The sequence below is a fragment of the Limanda limanda genome, chromosome 14, assembly GCF_963576545.1.
Source record: "Limanda limanda chromosome 14, fLimLim1.1, whole genome shotgun sequence".
Classification (NCBI taxonomy): Eukaryota; Metazoa; Chordata; class Actinopteri; order Pleuronectiformes; family Pleuronectidae; genus Limanda; species Limanda limanda.
The window spans coordinates 2,860,406-2,883,676 of record NC_083649.1 but is presented as its reverse complement, the minus strand read 5'-3'; the positions used below and the strand labels follow the sequence as shown (position 1 = coordinate 2,883,676).

At 42.5% G+C, this 23,271-nt stretch overlaps 2 protein-coding genes across 2 annotated transcripts in view; both read right to left on the bottom strand.

The window, feature by feature from the left end:
- LOC133019368 (polypeptide N-acetylgalactosaminyltransferase 10-like) overlaps nucleotides 1-23,271 on the bottom strand; it is a 60,325-nt gene that overhangs the window by 5,094 nt on the left and 31,960 nt on the right. Inside the window, exons 5-8 of the mRNA XM_061085819.1 lie at nucleotides 20,527-20,712; nucleotides 17,637-17,820; nucleotides 14,539-14,656; nucleotides 4,428-4,535 (exon numbers count right to left, since the gene is read on the bottom strand). Coding sequence (XP_060941802.1) covers nucleotides 4,428-4,535; nucleotides 14,539-14,656; nucleotides 17,637-17,820; nucleotides 20,527-20,712 — 596 coding nt within the window. The remainder of the gene's footprint in view (nucleotides 1-4,427; nucleotides 4,536-14,538; nucleotides 14,657-17,636; nucleotides 17,821-20,526; nucleotides 20,713-23,271) is intronic.
- LOC133019369 (tripartite motif-containing protein 16-like) lies at nucleotides 6,874-11,524 on the bottom strand. The gene is made up of 2 exons (XM_061085820.1): nucleotides 11,123-11,524; nucleotides 6,874-8,145 (listed from the first exon to the last, which is right to left on the bottom strand). Exons 1-2 carry the CDS (start codon nucleotides 11,522-11,524, stop codon nucleotides 6,874-6,876), a joined length of 1,674 nt encoding a protein of 557 aa, XP_060941803.1.

Here is a 23,271-nt window from a genome sequence, read left to right as displayed (position 1 = left end):
CATCGTGGCGACTTAAAAATCGCCATTCAAAAGAAATTAGATTCGTAACTGACTAGTGGAAACAGGAATGGTAAGAATTGTTAAATTTCCTCAAACAGTGTAAACATTGAGGTGTGGCGAAGGTTCATCCTTCGCCAAAGGAGACAATGTTGTCATAACTCCACTCTGCATTGTCCTATCACTACCAAACTTCTGTCACCTGATCAGATTCCAAGCCTGAACAGCTCTATGTGTCAATATTTCCTCAGAGTCATAGCGCCACCTACTGATTCGCCATTAAACAGGAAGTACTATGGAAATCCACTCTGCATTATCTAACCGGGTCCAATCTACTGACCTTGATCTCAATCCTGACCTGAACAGCTCCATATATAAATATTAGTTCAGGGTCATAGCGCCACCTCCTGATCAGTGTGAAATGTTAGTTGTTGTAACATTGTCAAATTGATACAAAATTGCTCACGCTACATCAGAGCACCTACTTGAAGAGATCTATATGTCTGTGCGTAATGAAAGTGACGGCGCCACCTACTGGTGACAGGAAGTAAGCTTTGTTTTAATGAGCAATTAGCAGCAACTGCAGTGCGCAACACGCATGCAACGCGGAGACGTGCGCTTGGTCATCGATCGCTCTCTCCCCCGACCGCAACAGGCTTGAAATTGCGTATTATTAATATTATTGTTTGCAAAATCTTGGTTCATTTATTGTGATACAATTTCAAGGTGCATTAGGGGTTTTATGACAAAAACTAATTCAGTTGTAATATCGACCCACAGAACAGTCTCAGGGCAAATCATATCAAGACCAGTTTCTTAAGTGTCTCTCTGTGTAGTGACCTTTGTCTAGGCTTAATTTTTAGATGTCGATAGAGAGTTGAGCTGTTGTTAAAACGATGTACAACATCTGGTACAAATGAATGTTGTAGAACTTTGCAGTGATGTCAATGGAACATGATAGTGAATGACTGAAACTGGTGAACTGCTTTATTTTCAGTGAGTTACATAAAAAGACTCAAATTTGCTAGGACTTTACTCCTCTGTCTAAAATGATGCTGGTGAGAGGCTGTTATTAATGTATCATAGCCAATTAATATCCGTGCCTTGTGAACTTTAAAGATCTTTTAACATAGAAGTCACTTTAACCCACTTCTTACAACAATACCTTTGCTATCTTTGACGCTTGTTAAACCTGCTGTTTGTGTCTGGTACACACATAATAATGAAACCTTAAAATGGGCTACTATTCTGCATACTTATTATGCATGGCATGGCAGTACACTGTTTAAAGGACGCTGCTTTTAATCAGTGTGACATGAGAGCAGCTACCTTTAAACAGTGTGACAACTAAGGCACTGGTGAGGAGAGATAAGACCATACTGTTGCTCTTTTCAATAGTGTGTTAAAACGTTGGAAAAAGAGGAAGTGAACGAGAGTGGGAGGAGCAGAGATCTGTTTCTGTTCAGAGGAAGTGAATCTGTTCTACAGTCACTGGCAGCAGCTGAAATGGAGCAGCAAGAAAATCAACTGGACAGAGAAAGATTCTCCTGTTGGATCTGTCTGGATCTACTGAAGGATCCGGTGACTACTGTCTGTGGACACAGCTACTGTAAGAGCTGTATTAACACCCACTGGGACAAAGAGGAGGAGAGAGGAAGCTACAGCTGTCCTCAGTGTAGACAGACCTTCACACCGAGGCCTGTCCTGGTGAAAAACACCATGTTAGTTGATTTAGTGGAGGAGCTGAAGAAGACTGGACTCCTAGCTGCTCCTGCTGATCACTGCTATGCTGGACCTGAAGATGTGGCCTGTGATGTCTGCACTGGGAGAAAACTGAAAGCTCTCAAGTCCTGTTTGAATTGTTTGGTCTCTTATTGTGAAAAACACCTCCAGTCTCATTTTCAGTCAGCTGCATTGAAGAAGCACAAGCTGGTGGAGCCCTCGGAGAAGCTCCAGGAGAACATTTGCTCTCGTCAGGACGAGGTGATGAAGATGTTATGCCGCACTGATCAGCAGTGTATCTGTTATCTCTGCTCTGTGGATGAACACAAAGACCACGACACAGTGTCAGCTGCAGCAGAAAGGACTGAGAGGCAGAGAGAGCTCGGGCTGAGGAGACTAACAATCCAGCAGAGAGTCCAGGACACAGAGAAAGACGTGAAGCTGCTTCAACAGGAGGAGGAGGCCATCAACGGCTCTGCTGATAAAGCAGTGGAGGACAGTGAGGATATCTTCACTGAGCTGATCCGTCTGCTGGAGAAAAGAAGCTCTGCTGTGGAGCAGCAGATCAGATCCCAGCAGGAAACTGAAGTGAGTCGAGTCAGAGAGCTTCAGGAGAGACTCGAGCAGGAGATCACTGAGCTGAAGAGGAAAGACCATGAACTGAAGCAGCTTTCAGACACAGAGGATCACAACCAGTTTCTACGCAACTACCCCTCGCTGTCACCACTCAGTGAATCTACACACTCATCCAGCTTCAGGATCCGTCCTCTGAGGGACTTTGAGGACGTGACAGCAGCTGTGTCACAGGTCAGAGGTCGACTACAGGACATTCTGAGTGAGACAGAGACAGAGATTTTACAGATTGTGTCTCAAGTGGATGTTTTACTGCGACAACCAGAGCCAGAGACCAGAGCTGACTTCTTAGAATATTCACAGGAAATCCCCTGGATCCAAACATAGCATACAGAAGTTTGTTATTATCTGAGGGAAACGGAAAAGTAACATGTATGAGAGAAGATCAGTCTTATTCTGATCACCCAGACAGATTCACTGATAGGCCTCAGGTCCTGAGTAGAGAGAGTCTGACTGGACGTTGTTACTGGGAGGTGGAGGTGGGGTGGGGAGAAGTTCAAGTAGCAGTCACAAGAATATCAGCAGAGCAGGAAGCATAGATGAATGTGGATTTGGATCAAATGATAAATCTTGGTCATTACCTTGTTATAGAAACAGGTTTAAGTTTTATTACAACTGGATCAAGAATCTAGTGTCAGGTCCTGTGTCCTCCAGAGTAGGAGTGTACCTGGATCACAGTGCAGGTGTTCTGTCCTTCTACAGCGTCTCTGACAACATGACTCTCCTCCACAGAGTCCAGACCACATTCACTCAGCCTCTCTATGCTGGAGTTAGTGTTGGTTATGAATCCACAGCTGAGTTCTGTAAACTCAAATAGACTTGAGTCATTAAAACCAGTGATTTAGATTCTAAATCTTTAACTTATTTTGTCTCCATGTTTGTTATCAAAGTTCGCCGTGATGACGTTGCTGCTCCGCACAGAGATCAGCTGTCAATCAAACACTGACCTTCCTTTATCACAAGTATTTAGTTCTCACTTTGTAAAGACAGAAATCTATAATAACACTGACATGAATGTGTTTGAAAGATCTAATGATGCTGTTGTTTTCTAAATCAAAGAAGAAATCAGGTTGTGTGATGTTTTAGAACCTGTGTTGATCCTGATCCTCATCAATGAGCTGATTATTTGTTCTTTTCTTTTCCGTGAGATTTGGCTCACAAGAAGACAATGTTGTCATAACTCCAGTGTGCATTGTCCTATCACTACCAAACTTCTGTCACATGATTAGAGTCAATATTTCCTCAGGATTATAGCACCACCTAGTGATTAGTCATCGATCACTCTCTCCAACCGACCGCAACAGGCTTGAAATTGCCTGTTAGTGCTACAACGTAGCCCTAGTTTTCTTTTGTTTTTAAACAAAAGTTCATATAAAGGCTGAAAAGAACATTGTCGATGTCACTATTTCTGAAAGAGTAAAATCAGATTCAGCTTAATTTCTTCTTTGTTTAATCATAACAATTCATGAGGTTTAAGAAATGAAAGAGATGCAGTCAATGTGAGAATAAAAAAAGCTTTCAAATCTTCAAAACACCAGACATGATGGATTTAATCGACTTTTTAACCAATTTAACTCAAAACACTGTTTTTACAACTTAATTGTTTTTTAACCAGATGAAGGATTTTAGTCGATGGATCTGAAGTTACCGCAGAAACAAGCTGAGAAAATGTTTGCAGCAGCTCGGTCCCTCAGAGAGGTCCTGTGTCGGTTGAACCTCTGGAGAAACACTGATCTTTAACATGAAGCTGCTTTATTCTGGGTTTGTACTGAATTTACTCATGTTAGATTTGGAGAGGAGGAGAATTCAGCTCCTACTAAAAACCTCCTTGACCATCAACACTGACGGAATCATAACCAGGAGATACTGAGAAAACTCCCATAATCTCCTCTAGTGGTTTCCCTGGAGAACCCCTGATGGCAGGAAACTACAAACCGAGCAGTTCAGTAATTTAACATCAACTAATGCAAACTATCTTCTGCAAGTGCTATTCATATAATCCATCTGCAGTGTGAACCCTCATTGCAAAAACCGTCAGTGTTCTGCTGTACTGTATTTTATCATGACAGGATTACCTTTGCCAGGCTGATCCCTCCAGGGACCTTGTAGGGGACGTACTTCCTATAGATGTGTCCCACCCTGGAGCAGGGGATGTCCTCCATCCGACCACCGCACATCCACACCTGCAGGGACAGAGAGGGAGAAGGAGAGAGAAACCACTTTCATCAGCCGGATCATCTGTCTTTTCCACCGTGAGACCCAGAGACACAGAGCTGCTGAGAGGTGAAGGAAGAGGATGATGAGGGAGATGAGCAGGAGACGGACGGCTCAAGAGAAAGAGACATGAAGTGCAGCGGCTCTAACAGGCTTATAAATCCCATGAGACTCAGAGGAGAGAGGAGTGAAGGCAGAGGAAGAGGATATAAAGATGAGATGTGCAGGGTGGTGCAGGAGGAAGAGGAGGAGGAAGAGGAGGAGGAGGAGGAGGAGGAGGAGATGTCAAGCCAGATTATGATATCATGGTGACCTGACTTCCCCTGAGGGTCAAATAAGAGAAAGAACGAGTCGCTGGGTTAAGTCACTGGTGCACTTTCTAGGAAAACCCGCCACACGGTCTGAATTTCCTCTTTTAATTCCACAATTAGAATCCAATAGGTTCTAAGCGTCCTAATGTTCTTGTCTCAAGTTAAAACAAACCTTCCTTTTCAGCAATTCTGCCCATTTCGCTCGTCTATCTCACACAACACAGACATCCAGCCGAAGCTCCTCATTTTAATCCTTCGACTATAATGAATACAAGAGTGATGATTCTTTTGCACGGCTGACAACGTTGGAAATAAACCTTGAGACAGAGAGGGGAGACAATGAGGAGGAGGAAGAAGAAAGAACGGCTTAGAGACGGAGAGCGAAAAACTGAAAGAAGGGGGTTTTGTTTTGGAGACAATAGCGAAATAAAAGTGAGGGAAATGTAAAGCTGGATTTAAACATGACAACAAACAAGGGAGGTATAGACAGGGAGACGGTGCAGCCAATTTGTTGCTGCGGACCAGAGGCCTTGAATATGCAGATGGGATTTACTGGATGCTGTTGGAGGCAAGTTGAAGCTGAGGGGAGTTTCAGCTCGCGGGCAGAAATATAATGGATTGTGAATTATGCACGTTTTACATATGACCTCATTGAGTTTCCCACAGAGTTCAAGGGTGTAAAGGCAGTGGTTGACCGCTTGTCCATGACCATGACCCCTGATGCAATTACAGAAAATGTAAAAGGCCCCGGGAAGGAAATCCAGAAGATACATCATGCCCCTCGTAACATTTGGTAGCTTTCTTAGGGTCAGGGTCCTTTCAAACAATGTGCAGTGTTTTTAAGCAATTGATTAAAGATGCAAATTAATATTTACCTTCAGTAAAAACACTTTACATCAGTAAAAACTCTTCAAATTAATGATATAATTTACAACCAGTGCAAGAACAGACAGATTATCAGTCTTACTACTCAATTAGAATACAAATATCTCTGTTCAAATCTTATGTTCTATAACAATAAATCTTCCAAATTAAATACAATATTAATGCAAATTCCTCCAGAATACGTACATTTTCACCAATTTCTACTTTTCTGCAAATTTTGGTGAGAATTTGAGCATGTTAAAGCCTCAAAAAGCCAATTAATTTGCCTGAATAATAATAATAATAATTAACCTAACAATACTTTCAATAGGGCCTCCCCTGTCCCCTGCCTACAAAATCATGCTCACCGGGTCTTACAATCTCATATACAGTGGCATTATCATTATATGATTTTGTTTGATTAATTTGGAAAGTTTTGGAAAGTTATACAAATTGTATCAGTTCGTTATTGAAAACTTACTTGGAAAGTTGAAACTTCTAATGCATAAACATTTTAACAATGTAGCACATATTGAATACTTAAGACTGAGTGCAGCATGGGTGCAGCATCTCTGAGTGCATTCCTAGTTTAATATACATGTCTTTCATATTTTCAATTTGTTGTTTAGCTTAAAGTTTATTTTAATTAAACTATAGGAACCCAGTAAATAAAGTGACACAACTATGGGATTTAGATATATATGGAATCATTGTATTTAGGGTTTGAAATAATAACAATTCAGTATCATTTTGCAAGAGCTTGGTGATGATTAGTTATCATTTAAATTACATTTATTACCTTGCAGTTTTGTCTCGCCTTCTCTGAGACGCTCTGCTCACAGTCTAAGCTGTATTTTATTTTAATTTTACAATTCATTTTAACTATATATATATATATATATACATAGAAACACATGAATGTGGTTAGTGATAAAGTAAACATGCCGGTCGATCAACTATCAACACAACTATCACCTAGGACGTCATAGTGCCACCCATCAGGAATGATTGACAGCTGATCTCTGTGCGTACAGAAACGTCACCACGACGAACTTTGATCAACAAACATGGAGACAAAAGAAGTTAAAGATTTACACACAGAATCTAAATCACTGCTTTTAATGACTCGAGACTATTTTAGTTTACAGAACTCAGCTGTGGATCCATTATGAACCCAAACTCCAGCATAGAGAGAATGAGTGAATGTGGTCTGGACTCTGTGGAGGAGAGTCATGGTGTCAGAGACTCTGTAGAAGGACAGAACACCTGCACTGTGATCCAGGTACACTCCTACTCTGGAGGACAGAGGACCTGACACTGGAGTCACGATGCTGTTGTGATGCAAGTTATAACTGTTTCTATAACAATCTAATGACCAAGATTCATCATTGTATCCAAATATACATTCATGTGAGCCTCCTGCTCTCCTGATATTCTTGTATGTGACTGCTACAAAAACGACTCCCTCCCCCACCTCCACCTCCCAGTAACAACGTCCAGTCAGACTCTCTCTACTCAGGACCTGAGGCCAATTAGTGAATCTGTCTGGGTGATCAGAATGAGACTGAACTTCAATCATACATGTTACTTTTCTGTTTCCTTCAGATAATAACAGACATGTGTGTGCTGTGTTTGGATCCAGTGTGATTTCCTGTGAATATCTTAAGAAGTCAGCTCTGGTCTCTGGCTCTGGTTGTCGCAGTAAAACATCCACTTGAGACACGATCTGTAAAATCTCTGTCTCTGTCTCACTCAGAATGTCCTGTAGTCGACCTCTGACCTGTGACACAGCTGCTGTCACGTCCTCAAAGTCCCTCAGAGGACGGATCCTGAAGCTGGATGAGTGTGTAGATCCACTGAGTGGTGACAGTGAGGGGTAGTTGTGTAGAAACTGGTTGTGATCCTCTGTGTCTGAGAGCTGCTTCAGTTCATGGTCTTTCCTCTTCAGCTCAGTGATCTCCTGCTCCAGTCTCTCCTGAAGCTCTCTGACTCGACTCACTTCAGTTTCCTGCTGGGATCTGATCTGCTGCTCCACAGCAGAGCTTCTTTTCTCCAGCAGACGGATCAGCTCAGTGAAGATCTCCTCACTGTCCTCCACTGCTTTATCAGCAGAGCCATTGACGGCCTCCTCCTCCTGTTGAAGCAGCTTCACGTCTTTCTCTGTGTGCTGGACTCTCTGCTGGATTGTTTGTCTCCTCAGCCCGAGCTCTCTCTGCCTCTCAGTTCTTTCTGCTGCAGCTGACACTGTGTCGTGGCCTTTATGTTCCTCCACAGAGCAGAGATAACAGATACACTGCTGATCAGTGCGGCAGAACATCTTCATCACCTCGTCGTGACGAGAGCAAATGTTCTCCTGGAGCTTCTCCGAGGGCTCCACCAGCTTGTGCTTCTTCAAAGGAGCTGACTGAAAATGAGACTGGAGGTGTTTTTCACAATAAGAGGCCAAACAATTCAAACAGGACTTGAGAGCTTTCAGTTTTCTTCCAGTGCAGACATCACAGGCCACATCTTCAGGTCCAGCATTGCAGTGATCAGCAGGAGCAGCTTGGAGTCCAGTCTTCTTCAGCTCCTCCACTAAATCAACTAACATGGTGTTTTTCTCCAGGACAGGCCTCGGTGTGAAGGTCTGTCTACACTGAGGACAGCTGTAGCTTCCTCTCTCCTCCTCTTTGTCCCAGTGGGTGTTAATACAGCTCTTACAGTAGCTGTGACCACAGCCAGTAGCCACCGGATCCTCCAGTAGATCCAGACAGATCGAACAGCAGAACCTTTCTCTGTCCAGGTGATTTTCTTGCTGCTCCATTTCAGCTGCTGCCAGTAACTGTAGAACAGATTCACTTCCTCTGAACAGAAACAGATCTCTGCTCCTCCCACTCTCGTTCACTTCCTCTTTTTCTACGTTTTAACACACTATTGAAAAGATCAACAGTTTGGTCTCACCTCTCCTCAGCAGTGTTGCTACACTGTTTAAAGAAAGGTGCCTTTGTTGTTACACTGTTTAAAGGCAGCTGTCTTTGTTGCCACACTGTTTAAAGGCAGCTGCCTTTAAACAGCGTACTGCAATGCATTGCACACATAATACGTATGCAGAATAGTAATATATGGCACATGATTTGCCTCGAGACTGTTCTGTGGGTCGGAAAGTACAAGTTTTTGTAATAAAACCCCTCACTGATTTTGAAATTGTCTAAAAAAAAAAAGGAATCAATATTTGTAAAAAATAATATTAATAACCAGGAGTCTCGGGGGACACCATTGAGCCATTTTGCCACGCCCATTGAATATTCCTCCGGAATACTTACAATTTCACCACTTTCTACTTTTCCCTAAATTTTGGTGAGAATTTGAGCATGTTAAAGCCTCAAAAAAGCCAATTAATTTGCCTGAATAATAATAATAATAATTATCCTTACAATTTCAATAGGGCTTCCCCTGTCCCCTGCCTACAAATTCATGCTCACCGGGTCTTACAATCTCATACACACTGGCATTATCATGATTTTGTTTGATTAATTTGGCAAGTTTTGGAAAGTTATACAAATTGTATCAGTTCGTTTTTGGAAACTTACTTGGAAAGTTGAAACTTCTAATGCATAAACATTTTAACAATGTAGCTCATATTGAATACTTAAGACTGAGTGCAGCATGGGTGCAGCATCTCTGAGTGCATTCCTAGTTTAATATACATGTCTTTCATATTTTCAATTTGTTGTTTAGCTTAAAGTTTATTTTAATTAAACTATAAGAACCCAGTAAATAAAGTGACACAACTATGGGATTTAGATATATATGGAATCATTTTATTTAGGGTTTGAAATAATAACAATTCAGTATCATTTTGCAAGAGCTTGGTGATGATTAGTTATCATATAAATTACATTTATTACCTTGCAGTTTTGTCCCGCCTTCTCTGAGACGCTCTGCTCACAGTCTAAGCTGTATTTTTAATTTAATTTTACTATTATTTTTAGTGATAAAGTAAACATGCCGGTCGATCAACTATCAACACAACTATCACCTAGGACATCATAGTGCCGCCCATCAGGAATGATTTACAGCTGATCTTACTGATGGATCCTAACTTGCGCCAGTGGACAATGACTGTGGACTATAGTGGATCCCATCTTGATGCTGTATCGTGATCTTGCTGGCTGCTGACCAGAGACTGTGATTGCAGCAGGACTGCTTGACATATAGTATTGGAAAATGTTTACCCTCATCGATGCTGCTAAAAACTTTAATCCTGATGATGTTTTCCTACACTTGACATCTATTGCACTTATGTCCGTCCTTGGAGAGGGATCCCTCTCATGTGTCTTTCTGTGGTTTCTACGTATTTTTACCCTGGTAAAAGGGTTTTTAGTAGCTTTTCCTTACTCTTGCTGAGGGTTAAGGACAGAGGATGTCACACCATGTTAAAGCCCTATGAGACGAATTGTGATTTGTGAATATGGACTATACAAATAAAATTTGATTGATTGATCTCTGTGCGGAGCAGAAACGTCACCATGACAAACTTTGATCAACAAACATGGAGACAAAAGAAGTTAAAGATTTAAACACAGAATTGAATCACTGCTTTTAATGACTCAAGTCTATTTGAGTTAACAGAACTTAGCTGTGGATTCAGGAAAAACACTAACTCCAGCATAGAGCGTCTGAGCGAATGTGGTCTGGACTCTGTGGAGGAGAGTCATGGTGTCAGAGACGCTGTAGAAGGACAGAACACCTGCTCTGTGATCCAGGTACACTCCTATTCTGGAGGAAACAGGACCTGACACTGGAGTCGTGACGCTGTTGTAATAAAAGTCATAACTGTTTCCATCACAAACTAATGACCAAGATTTATCATTGAATCCAAATAAACATGCATCTGAGCCTCCTGCTCTGCTGATATTCTTGTATGTGACTGCTACTTGAACTTCTCCCCACCCCCCCACCTCCACCTCCCAGTAACAACGTCCAGTCAGACTCTCTCTACTCAGGACGTGAGGCCAATACGTGAATCTGTTTGGGTGATCAGAATAAGACTGAACTTCTCTCATACATGCTACTTTTCTGTTTCCATGAGATAATAACAGATATCTGTATGCTGTTTTTGGATCCAGTGTGATTTCCTGTGAATATTTTAAAAAGTCAGCTCTGGTCTCTGGCTCTGGTTGTGGCAGTAAAACATCAACTTGAGACACAATCTGTAAAATCTCTGTCTCTGTCTCACTCAGAATGTCCTGTAGTCGACCTCCGACCTGTGACACAGCTGCGTTCCTCAGAGGACGGATCCTGATGTTGGATGAGTGTGTAGATCCACTGAGTGGTGACAGTGAGGGGTTGTTGTGTAGAAGCTGGTTGTGCTCCACCAGCTTGTGCTTCTTAAATGGAACTGACTGAAGATGAGGCTGGAGGTGTTTTTCACAATAAGAGTCCAAACAATTCAAACAGGACTTGAGAGCTTTCAGTTTTCTCCCAGTGCAGACATCACAGGCCACATCTTCAGGTCCAGCATAGCAGTGATCAGCAGGAGCAGCTTGGAGTCCAGTCTTCTTCAGCTCATCCACTAAATCAGCTAACATGGTGTTTTTCCCCAGGACAGGCCTCGGTGTGAAGGTCTGTCTACACTGAGGACAGCTGTAGCTTCCTCTCTCCTCCTCTTTGTCCCAGTGGGTGTTAATACAGCTCTTACAGTAGCTGTGTCTACAGACAGTAGTCACCGGATCCTTCAGTAGATCCAGACAGATCCAACAGGAGAATCTTTCTCTGTCCAGTTGATTTTCTTGCTGCGCCATTTCAGCTGCTGCCAGAGACTGTAGAACAGATTCACTTCCTCTGAACAGAAACAGATCTCTGCTCCTCCCTCTCTCTTTCACTTCCTCTTTTTCCAACGTTTTAACACACTATTGAAAAGAGCAACAGTGTGGTCTTACCTCTCCTCAGCAGTGTTGCTACACTGTTTAAAGACAGCTGCCTTTGTTGTTACACTGTTTAAAGACAGCTGCCTTTGTTGTTACACTGTTTAAAGACAGCTGCCTTTGTTGTTACACTGTTTAAAGACAGCTGCCTTTGTTGTTACACTGTTTAAAGGCAGCTGCCTTTGTTGTTACACTGTTTAAAGGCAGCTGTCTTTGTTGTTACACTGTTTAAAGACAGCTGTCTTTGTTGTTACACTGTTTAAAGGCAGCTGTCTGTACTGCAATCCATTGCACACATAATACGTATGCAAAATAGTAATATATGGCACACATAATAATGAAACCTTAAACAGGGCCCCAGAGCTGCAATACCAGACACAAACAGCAGGTTTTACATGTGTCAAAGATAGCAAAGATAGTCAGATAGAAGTTCACAAGGCACGAACATTAATTGGCTATAATACATTAATAACCATTTCATACAAAGGACTAAAGTCATGACAAATTTGGTCTTTTTATGTAACTCACTGAAAAGAATTCAGTATCATTCAGTATCATGTTCCATTGACATCACTGCAAAGTCCTACCACATTCATTTGTACCAGATTGTTGTACATCGTTTTCACAGCAGCTCAACTCTCCATCAACATCTCAAAATGAAGCCTGGCCAAAGGTCACTACACAGAGAGACACTTAAGAGACTGGTCACCTTGGCAGTCTTGATATGATTTGCCTCGAGACTGTTCTGTGGGTCGGAAAGTACAACCGACTTAGTTTTTGTAATAAAACCCCTCACACACTTTGAAATTGTCTCAAAATAAATGAACCAAGATTTTGTAAACAATAATATTAATAACCAGGGGTCTCGGGGGGACCGTTGAGCCACACCGATTGAAAATTCCGCCGGAATACATAAATCTTCACCACTTTCTAATTTTCTGCACATTTTGGTAAGAATTTGAGCATGTTAAAGCCTCAAAAAGCCAATTCATCTGCCTGAAAAATAATAATAATCCTTGGAATTTCAATAGGGCCTCAGTGTCTGTCAGTGCCTGTCAGTGCTCGGGCCCTAATTAAAGTACTAGAGCAACTGATCCAACCTTTGTTTCTCATTTCACTTGCTCCGGTGGAGCTGGTTCACTGCTCCAGAGAATCTGGCTTCGTGGGGAGTAATTTCAAGCACCAGCTCACACGGAGCTTTTCCACAGTGACGAGCAGCGAGTCGTCACGAGCGCGTGTTGACCATCATCGTCCCGGCAGCTCAGCCACAGTCTCTCAGGTCTGATTCACCTTCTACCAGCAACACGCCGACTCACATCACACGAGGAGGAGGCGACACAGCTCACAGGGAGAAACTTCACAACACCACAGTTCACTCCGGCTGACGAATCAATAAAACATATCGCTGCCAGACAAAATCCAGAATTGAATAAAGTGCAACAAAAACTTGAGAATAAATAAAACATTAACACACACACACGGGTCAGGATTTCAGTGCGGTGGTCATGTGTTTGTTTCAGCTACATGAATAATAACGACTCTAAGCAAAGGCTGCCAACAACAACACGTTGAGTACATGACTTTAATACTGAAAGGGTCACTTCTGCCTCCTGATACAACGGGAGTGAACCGACCCCGCACTCTTCTAAACAACCAATGGTTTATTTGTGTTGATGCTTCGTGATTTGACTCCTGGATTTGACGACAACGCAGAAAGTTGGCAAGAAATTCTGCATCTTAACCATGAAGTTTGTTTTCTGAGGCAGGGAGAGACGGTTTGATGGGGTTGTCATGGAAACAAGAAGCAGAGGGAGTCAGGGCAACATGATTGTGGAAACGGTGACGACACAACGGCCCCATTAGTAAAGCCAAATCGCTGTTGCAGCGTCCATCTTTGAACCATCCATCCTTTTCTTTAATGTTTGCATTGAGAAAAGGTTCCTTCTCCCAACTCCTTCCCAGTTAGCTCCCACTCTGAATAACTTATTTTTGGCTGCATCCAGAGGTTTAATTATTTCTGCAGAGCCGCTCTGTCTCTGAGAAAATGAGTGAAGCTCCAACCTGCCTGAGCTAAATAAATAAAGAAGCCACAGTCAGTTTCATGGCGTCATCTGTGCATAAGATCATATTTCCCCTGCACTCCGCGAGGCTGTAGGTTGTGACATTATCTCTCTGTGTGAGCTGCAAACGCTCAGCATTCCCACAGCCGCGTCACCAGGACCGAGCTTTAGATTTACTGTGCAGCTGAAAGAAGTGATTGTGTTTCACATGCGAGTGGGGCCTGGCTGTCTGTGGGAGCAGCAGTTTGGTTGTAAGGATTAGTATGAGAGCCTGTTAATCTTCCCACCTCAGGAGACTGGCTGTCTGCGCGGTATCAGCTAATGGGGATCTTAATAAAAAGGAACCAAATTGAATATCTGAGGGCATAAAGCAGACGTATGGAGGCACAGCTAGACATGCGCTGATGGCAAAGTTTAATAGTATGATAATCTTGGCCAATATAATAACCTCGGTTTGGGGACATTATCTCGGTAAGTACTTAAATAAAATGAAAAGCTTCAAAACAGCATTAAAACATAAGAGGTTTCCACAGCAGGTTCGACCCAGAGGTCACGACCGGTGTCAAGGTTCCATCCTTCGTTTCACACTGACAGCTTTAAATGTGAGAAATACTCGCCTCTTTCACATGGATTCAAATAACACTCAAGTGCATATTGACCCTTTCAATTCCAGGGTTAAGGACGAGGGGAACTTTTGCATCACAGAATACAGTTGTGCAGCTATAGATGCTTCTGATGCATGAATTATGTTACCAGATTGCATGTGGGCCAAAATTAAATCAAATGAAATGGATAAACTGGATAAAATAAAGAGATATCGAAGATTTGTACCTTGAAGGAGATCTCGTACTGTTCTCCTCCCCAGATCTCCAGACCCGTATCGTATCCTCCGAGCTCCCAGAACCACTTCCTGTCCACAGAGAAGAGTCCGCCCGCCATCACTGGAGACCTGCCGGACGCACATGGTCACAGTTCTAATTAATATTCTACTTATATTCCATTCGACAGGCAAAGAAAGAGGATGAAAGACTTTTTCACGTTCTCTCTTCGAAAATAACGGCAGCAAACTAAATAAAAAATCTTTTATCTCATCACTTTATGAGACTGAAAAGGAAAAAGAGAAATCAGAATATGAATTATCAGGTGAAACATCTGCAGCAGATTATTTTTATTAGAGACGGAGACAATTGCCGACAAGGATATTGATCGGTGAAGCATTTAGAAACGTTACTCTTTAAACTTTCTGCACATAATGTTTGGGTCATAAGAATAAATGTGAAAATACTCTGTAGTTTCCATAACGTGACGTATACTCAGGATTAAATATTCAGGCATCGTTCAATTCTAACAGTGTATTGATTCAATATTTATTGCTGAGTTTGCTCGTATTAAAAAATGTAAAAACAAAACTGGTTAAAACCTAAAACATATTTTGCAGGAGGAGACAAAAGAGATGTTTTAATAAAAATAGTTATTTACATATATTTAAATAACTTAATATGATTTTTTACTTTTATGAGAAGACAGAGAGGATTAAAGCGGAGGCTTTTGTCATCGTATCTTTAAAAACTAAAGGAAAAAGGAAAGGATTATGTGACTGAGATTATCTTTACTTTGAAGGAGTCACAGTAAAACTCAATTAAAATGTCATAAATAATGTTCAAAATGTGCATCACAAAGCTAAAAGCATCTTCTGTGTTTCTGCTTCGTCTAAAAAACAAATAGAACAATATAAGTTACAAAAATGGTGATTAAGAGATAGGAAACAAAACCTCTGACTCAGACGTTTGCATCCAAAGAAATCCAACTGAATCTGCACCTTTGTCCAGATCCGTGTGTCAACATGTTCCTTGTTGGAATCTGTACAGGGGTGAAAACATAACCTCCTCTCTGGAGGTGACAAGCAGAGGTGAACTGAGAGGAGTCTTTGCTCCCATGTTCTTCTCTGTCTCTACTTGCAGCAGCAGACTCCAGCTGCCGTCCTCTGAGCAGAACCATGCAGCAGCAATCCGCCTCCACAGATCTCACAGGTCTGCTGCTGTCCATTGGAGCTGCTGCAAACCTGAGGCGGAGAAAGTGGAGCAGCTCGTGCAAACTTCATCAACTGGATCCCATCTTCATCACAGACTCTCAACACCACAGGACTTTCAGACTTCAACCCAGTTAACGTGACGCTAATCTGCACAGTCAATCAAAAACTCAACAAACGATTCTTTTGAAAGACTCCTTGTTTGGAACGATGGGTGTATTTGGCATCTGAGACAATCTGTCTGTTCTGCCTGATTGAGAGCCCCCCCCCACACACACACACCTCAGGCCAAAAACAGCAAACACAGCAACAACAATCCAGAACAACAGAGGATGATGCATCTCTCCGAGAGGCACCGAGCTCCCTTTCAAAGAGACAAGATTCCCATTAGAACCTGTAAGAGCTGTGGTCCTCTTCATCCCATCCACACACTTGCAGCAGGTTGTCATAGTGACAGGCTTTTCATCAGGTAGAAGCCGGCAGCAGGTAGTCTGCCCTCACCACAGTCGTCCATGAGGAGGATCAATTACAGGGAAACAGGGCAGCGACTGTTGTGTCAGCAGTGAGAATCACTCGGGGGGGCTTCACAGCCTCGTGAGCACTGAGCACCGAGAGGCCGGTGGAGATAAGAGACAGGTTCCTGCAGCATTCATCTCCGCCAAGGGGGAAGAGGACGGAATGAAACGAGCAGCGATTACAAGAGACTCTGTTCATCGCTCCGTTTCTGTTTTTAATTTATTTCAACAAATCTCTATCGCTTTGTTTTTAATGATCGTGGATGTACAGGATTTTGAATAAAACAAAACATGGGCAGTAATCTCCCTTCAGGCTTTTCGGATGTCGGGGGATAAACCTGATAATTAATTCCCAAAGCTGCTGGACACGGGTTGAGTTGATGTTTTTTATGGAGCTGGATCTGTTCAGGTTGCACAAGTCTCCTCGAACATTTCCCCCCAAAGAATAATGACAATAGTGTCTCTGCACGTTCTTCTGTCCATTTAGTCACACGTTGTTCTTCCCTCCTGACTGGAACACAGATGTTTGCCTGTTTCCTGCTGTGTTTGTTTTCCCTGCACAGGAGCAGCAGCTGCAGTCTCATGTCCCTGTTTACACCACCGAGCTGGAGTCCAACACACAGTCAGTCACTGTGACGCAGGGGGAAATCAAACCTTCTGTTTAGTCAACTGCTCCATACTCACAAGCTGAGAGGTTTTTACTGTGAAGTGTTTAACTTTGCCTTGAGTTAAAAAAACCTTTACTCTAAAAACACTGATTGATTGCGGAGACATAAATTTCATTACCGCCGAGACGCAGCGAGGCAAAGATGAAGCTGTATGAATTTCAGTTTGTGTTGTGTTGAAGTAACACAACTCTGTGTGCAGCCTTAATTACCTTTGGAAATTACATTGCTGTCTGTTGAGCATGGAGGAAATCACATTTTAACTGGATTTTTAACACAGATGAGTCTTTCTCACCTCAGCTGGAAGTAACTGTGTCCGTCCTGATGCCGTCAAGCTCAGACAGAGGTCGTCCAAATGACAAAGTTCCTGCTCTATCAACACAACAGCCAACAAAACCTTCTGTCTGCAACAATTCCTCATTTAGCGACACTACGTGATGCAGCCTGTGCGATGACTTAGCCTCAGGAAGTAGCATCAGATCACAAAGTAGCATCACCTCAGTCGAAACTCATCCTGACCTGACGTGTGTTGCCTTTCCAGACAGAATCAACTGGGCAGAGTATGGAAATGATGCTAAATCAAACCCTGCTGGAGAACTATGGAACTACAGACACATCATTACAATCAACGTCAACTGTCGTTCGCTTCCATCCCAAACCAGCGTAGCTCATGGGAAACTGGTGGACTGTACAAAGTGCTGCTTCCGTGTTGCTACTCACTCGAAGGGTTCACTGGGCTCGTCCCTCTGCAGCTCGGGGGGGATGGGGATGCGTTTGTAGTACATCTCCCAGTCGAACGCCCCTCGCATGGCGTCGCCCGCCTGCGTGTCGTAGCCGAAGTTGTCGTGGTCGATCACGTCGATCATCGGACAAACGATGGTCTTCCTGTTCTGGGCGATTCGGTCTGAGAGAGAGAGGAAGAAACATGTTCGGTGTTTCATCCGGAACAGAAAAGGCTAAATATTGTATCAACACATCCATTTTGCAGAAGTAAAGTATCAGGACGACAGAATGTGTGTGTTTGTGTGTGTGTTTGTGTGCGTTGCCCTTTTCCCACTGAGCCCTCAGTGCATGTCAGAAACACATCGACCTCTGCACAGAAAAGGTCGACGTGGGTCACTCAGCGATAAAAGGGTTTCAGGAGGAAAGTCACGACTCCAGCTGTTCGTCTCCGCTGCTCAGCATCAGAAAGTGTTCAGGTGTTTTCCTCTCTCAGCTTCTATAGGAACCGTTTCTCTGCTGTTTGACTCAACAGCTTCAGTGACGCACAAACAACAGGACGACGCACCGAGACAGTGACATCTAGCAAAACTGTCCCAGGTCCAGTGAGTCAGGTTCAGGTGAAAAGGATCTAATGAAAGAAACTGGTAATAAAATCAACCTAGAGATGTATTTACCCGTGTGTTTCATCTAAATTGTACCCTAGAATGGGCCTTTATATATAAATACTTTATATTTAAATACTTTATATTTACATCAGGAGCGGCTCATCTCTACGGAGGCAGCCATGTTTTTTACAGTAGCCCAAATTGGACAAACTAAACCTTTTGAGTTTCTATGACAACTGAAGCTACCACAGGTTCTCTGTCAGGTTTGGAAGCGGAGGGTGAACTGAGGGGAATATTCAAAGTTGGAAACTTTTCATGGGAATTAACAGGAATATACGGGAATTAACGGGAATTAACGGGAATTAACGGGAATAAACTGGAAATGTTGTGGGTGATTTATACTAACTGTATTTACCTTGTCATATACAGACATAAATATAAACATTTAGTTTTGTCATAGGCTGATTTGAATCCTGAGGAAACTTTGGGCACTTGACTATATGCTTCTGCATCGTTGTGTCATTCTTAACATAGGTCTTTGCACAGTATTTGCAAATGTACACAGCCTTTCCTTCTACATTGGATGGGGTGAAATGTCTCCACACATGAGAGAGTGCACGTGGCATTGTTCTGTAGAATAAGATGAGAAAAAAGTTTGTAAAAAAACACTAATGCAATGCCAGAGATATAAATAGTTAGCCAAACAATTGGAATCTTCTGTAAACATATTTTACAATTGATGGATAAATGAATGGAAATAGGCTAGATGAACAGATGAACAATCCTCAATCAGCATGCTAATATATTTTCCCAGTAATATCATGGAAACTTACCTGACTAGTCCTGCACTCTACAGCAGGCCTCAGTAGCCCTGCTGTAGAGTGAAGCATGCTGGGAGTTATCTGTGCATGTGATGGAAGAATGCACAGTGGAGCGTTGAAACTCAACGTTCCATACATCTTTAAAATAGAGTTTTTGAATGATGTTTTTATTGCTCAGCTTCTAATTTGCGTATTTTTTTTTTTTTTTTTTAAATTCCCCAAATTCCCGAGCTTAACTTCCTTTGCAACCCTAAACATGACACTTTGCCACTAGATGTCACTAAACTCTTAAAATTTAATTTAAAAAATATGAAGAATTCTAAACAGAGTTTGGTGGATTTGTTACAGCAGCATCTATTCTGCTTCAGGAAGCAGAGGATTATGGGTAACACTCAACACAATGATAGACTTTAAGAACAAGAGAATAAATCCCGTTGTGGGTGCAGGACAAAGTGCAGGGCTGAACTGTTGCTCAGTGAAAGTTACGTAATGTTCCTTTAATGTCAATTTGTTTCTTAAAGCAAGAAAGTACACTTGTTTTCAAGGTAACGATTTACGTTCCTTTGACAGAACAAATTCAGAATATCCACTGGAAGTCATTTAAGTGTGTGAGTGCTTTCTCCTCTTCACTTTTAAATTGGAAATGATAGTTTATTATAAACACGAGTGCCGCACATCAAACAAGATGGTAAAAAACAAGTCGTAATTTCGCTCGTCATTTGGCCGCGGCCTTCGTATCGTCTCCATTATGAATATTATGGTGCAGCAGCAGCAGGAGAGCACAGCGACACGTGTTCATACACAGACGTGTTCTGTGTAAACAGCTCGACGTTAAGGTCACGTGGGTCATGAGGCTCGTTGAGTCATGAAGGATGGAGTCGTGCTGAGGAACCGCTCCACACCGGTCCTTAATGGGAAAACGCTAAAAGGGAACATGGGACTGGTAGTGAGCAGGTCCAGCTATAAAGGAAGCACTCAGACTCCCAGCAGGGGTGAGTGTGTGTCTCTGTGTGTGTGTGTGTGTGTGTGTGTGTGTGTGTGTGTGTGTGTGTGTGTGTGTGTTTGTGAGAGGGAGATCATATATTTCTATATGTGAGCTATTAGTTGTGTATTTGAGCAGCATCTTTGTGCATCTGTGCTTTGGTCTAGGTTTGTCTTTGAGTGTGTGTGTGTGTGTGTGTGTGTGTGTGTGTGTGTGTGTGTGTGTGTGTGTGTGTGTGAGTGTGTGTGTGTGTGTGTGTGTGTGTGTGTGTGAGAGTGAGTGAGAGGGAGATCATATATTTCTATATGTGAGCTATTAGTTGTGTATTTGAGCAGCATCTTTGTGCATCTGTGCTTTGGTCTAGGTTGGTCCCTGAGTGTGTGTGTGAGTATGTGTGTGAGTATGTCTGTGTGTGTGCGTGTGTGTGTGTGTGTGTGTGTGTGTGTGGGTGTGTGTGAGTATGTTTGTGTGCGTCCTACCCAGCAGCGGCGGCAGCCAGTTGACATTAGCTTCGCAGTGAGAGTCCAGGAAGGTGATGACTTCTCCTTTAGCGGCCGCGGCCCCCAACAGGCGAGTCCTGATAAGCCCCTCCCTCTTCTTCGTGCGCAGGATTTGAACCTTGGGCACCCGGGACATGTACTCCTCCAGCGGAGCCTTCAGGTGCTCTGCTCAGAGGACAAGGAAAGATGGAGGCAGATGATGAGATTCTGTCAAATTAGTTTGGTAGATTGTGTAATTTTTTCCTCCAGCTGCTGTTTTGGTTTCTCTCATCGTGACACATGTGTGTATTCACAAAACATCTTCTTCCTCTTGTATCTGCACAAAGAAGTTATGTTTATTCTGCATAGTTTGTGTATTTTTTGTTGTATTTACTGTATGTCCCTTTGTACACAATTAACACAAACTCACATTCCTAGTATGTGGACACACACATGAGAAAGCTGATTCTGGGACTGTTGACAACAGAACAAGAAACTGTCTATGTTGCTTTTTTCTTAGTATAAATAGATAATACTGGTTTATCTGCCTCTTACATTCAGATTTCAGATTGTGGGTTTGTGGAGTTTAGGATGTGTTATGAATATTTAAAAACTAAATCTGTAAAAGTAGCTTGTTTCACCTTAGCACAAAAATGAAGCTTTTCCAGTGAATGCAATTCGTTGCAGCATCGACAGACGAACAGTTCACTTTATTTTCTTGACTCTGTCCAGTTGCATTCACAGTGTCGAGTGAACACTGCAGTGCTCCGGGATCGGCTGGTGAACTGCAGACTACCCAGTGTTTCTAGCTTCTTGCCCTGTTGCATGCTGGGAGCTGGGACAGACTCCAGCTGCCTGCAACCTGACACATGCTCAGCAGTTTGGAAAATTGCGTCGGATGTTTGCAGCGGGAGAAGTGAAGTGAAGGGCATTTTTATAAAAAACGCTGCAAAAGTTCTCTCAGCCTCTGAATCAGAAAACAAAGACAAATGTCCTCAAATGACAGAATGAATAAAAGATAACGTGGAAGTATAGTATATTTATCCAAGAGATCTTCTGAGCATGGTTATAAAATACAATGGCATTTTAACATCTTAGGCATGTTGATTCTCAAATTGTCAGACTCTTTGAACAGTATCCCAGATGTTATTCATGAGCTCTCTCCCCCAGAGAATACATTAAACTGTAAAATGAAGATGTCTTGCATTACAAGATACTAAACATGTCCTTATTTAGGTAAAAGGCCTGGTTGTGTGATGTCATGTTGTCTCTCGTGTTGGGGTCCCACCTCCCCATGGGGTCCCACCTCCACAAATAAAACTTGTTGTCTTGCAAGAGGCAAGGCAGATTTTCACTTATTAGCTGTGTGTTATCTCCGAGTTTTTCTAGAAGCTCGTCCTGATCTGTAATACTCTTGTGTGATAAATATTATACTTGTAAGTCCTGGGTCCGCTGAGAATCCTTTCAACATCAACTTTGAAAAGACACGATAGAAGTTTAAACCGTTTCACTGAGGTGGACGATGAGCAGGAGCTGAAAACATCAACCATCTCCTCCTGCTGCAGGACCAGCAAACACAAGCTCTGCAGCTTTGTTGGATCTATGGTCAGGCGGATGGATTTCACTCTGTCGGACCATCACTGATATCTGTGTGCGGAGTTCAGAGACCGTTTGTTACAGAAGCAGGTCGGGTCAACGTCTTCCTGAACAGATGAGGCCTCTGTCTGTTTGATTGTTGGTTTGTTTGATTGTCTGCAGGATGGAAGGATGGGACACACGGTGCAGGAAAGGGAAAGGAAGCATGTTTGGACTGATGGTTACATCAATTTAACGAAAGACAGGTAAAGACCAAACAAGAGACGTGCAACAAGTCTCTCTGAATAGCGGATGATGCTGATTCTCTCTCTCAGCCTCAGTTTGAAATCAGCGTCCACTCTTCTGCAGCTGAACTCTGAAACAAGGCCGCAAATTAGAACCTTAGCAAGAAAAACATCATTCAAAACTCTATTTTAAAGATGTATGGAAGAGTCAGGTAAGTTTCCATGATATTACTGGGAAAATATATTAGCATCCAGATTGAGGATTGTTCATCTGTTCATCTAGACTATTTCCATTCATTTATCCATCAATTGTAAAATATTTTTACAGACGATTCCAATAGTTTGGCTAAATATTTATATCTCTGGCATTGCATTAGTGTTTTTTTACAAACTTTGTTCTCATCTTATTCTACAGAACAATGCCACGTGCACTCTCTCATGTGTGGAGACATTTCACCCCATCCAATGTAGAAGGAAAGGCTGTGTACATTTGCAAATACTGTGCAAAGACCTATGTTAAGAATGACACAACGATGCAGAAGCATATAGTCAAGTGCCCAAAGTTTCCTCAGGGCTCAAATCAGCCTATGACACAACAAAATGTTTATATTTATGTCTGTATATGACAAGGTAAATACAGTTAGTATAAATTACCTACAACATTTCCAGTTTATTCCCGTTAATTCCCGTCAATTCCCGTCAATTCCCGTTAATTCCCATGGAAAGTTTCCAGCTTTGAATATTCCTGGAATTTTGCCACCCTACGTGTGTGTGATGCACTTTACAGCCGTCGCTCTCTTTCATTTTATCTCTTTCCGTCTCACTTCATCAAACCCTAATCGCTCCGGCGCTGCTTCCCCAGCGAGCTGCAGGTTCTGTCTCTCGGATCTTGAAGGTCGGCCATGTCTACGTTCTGCTGTCGGTG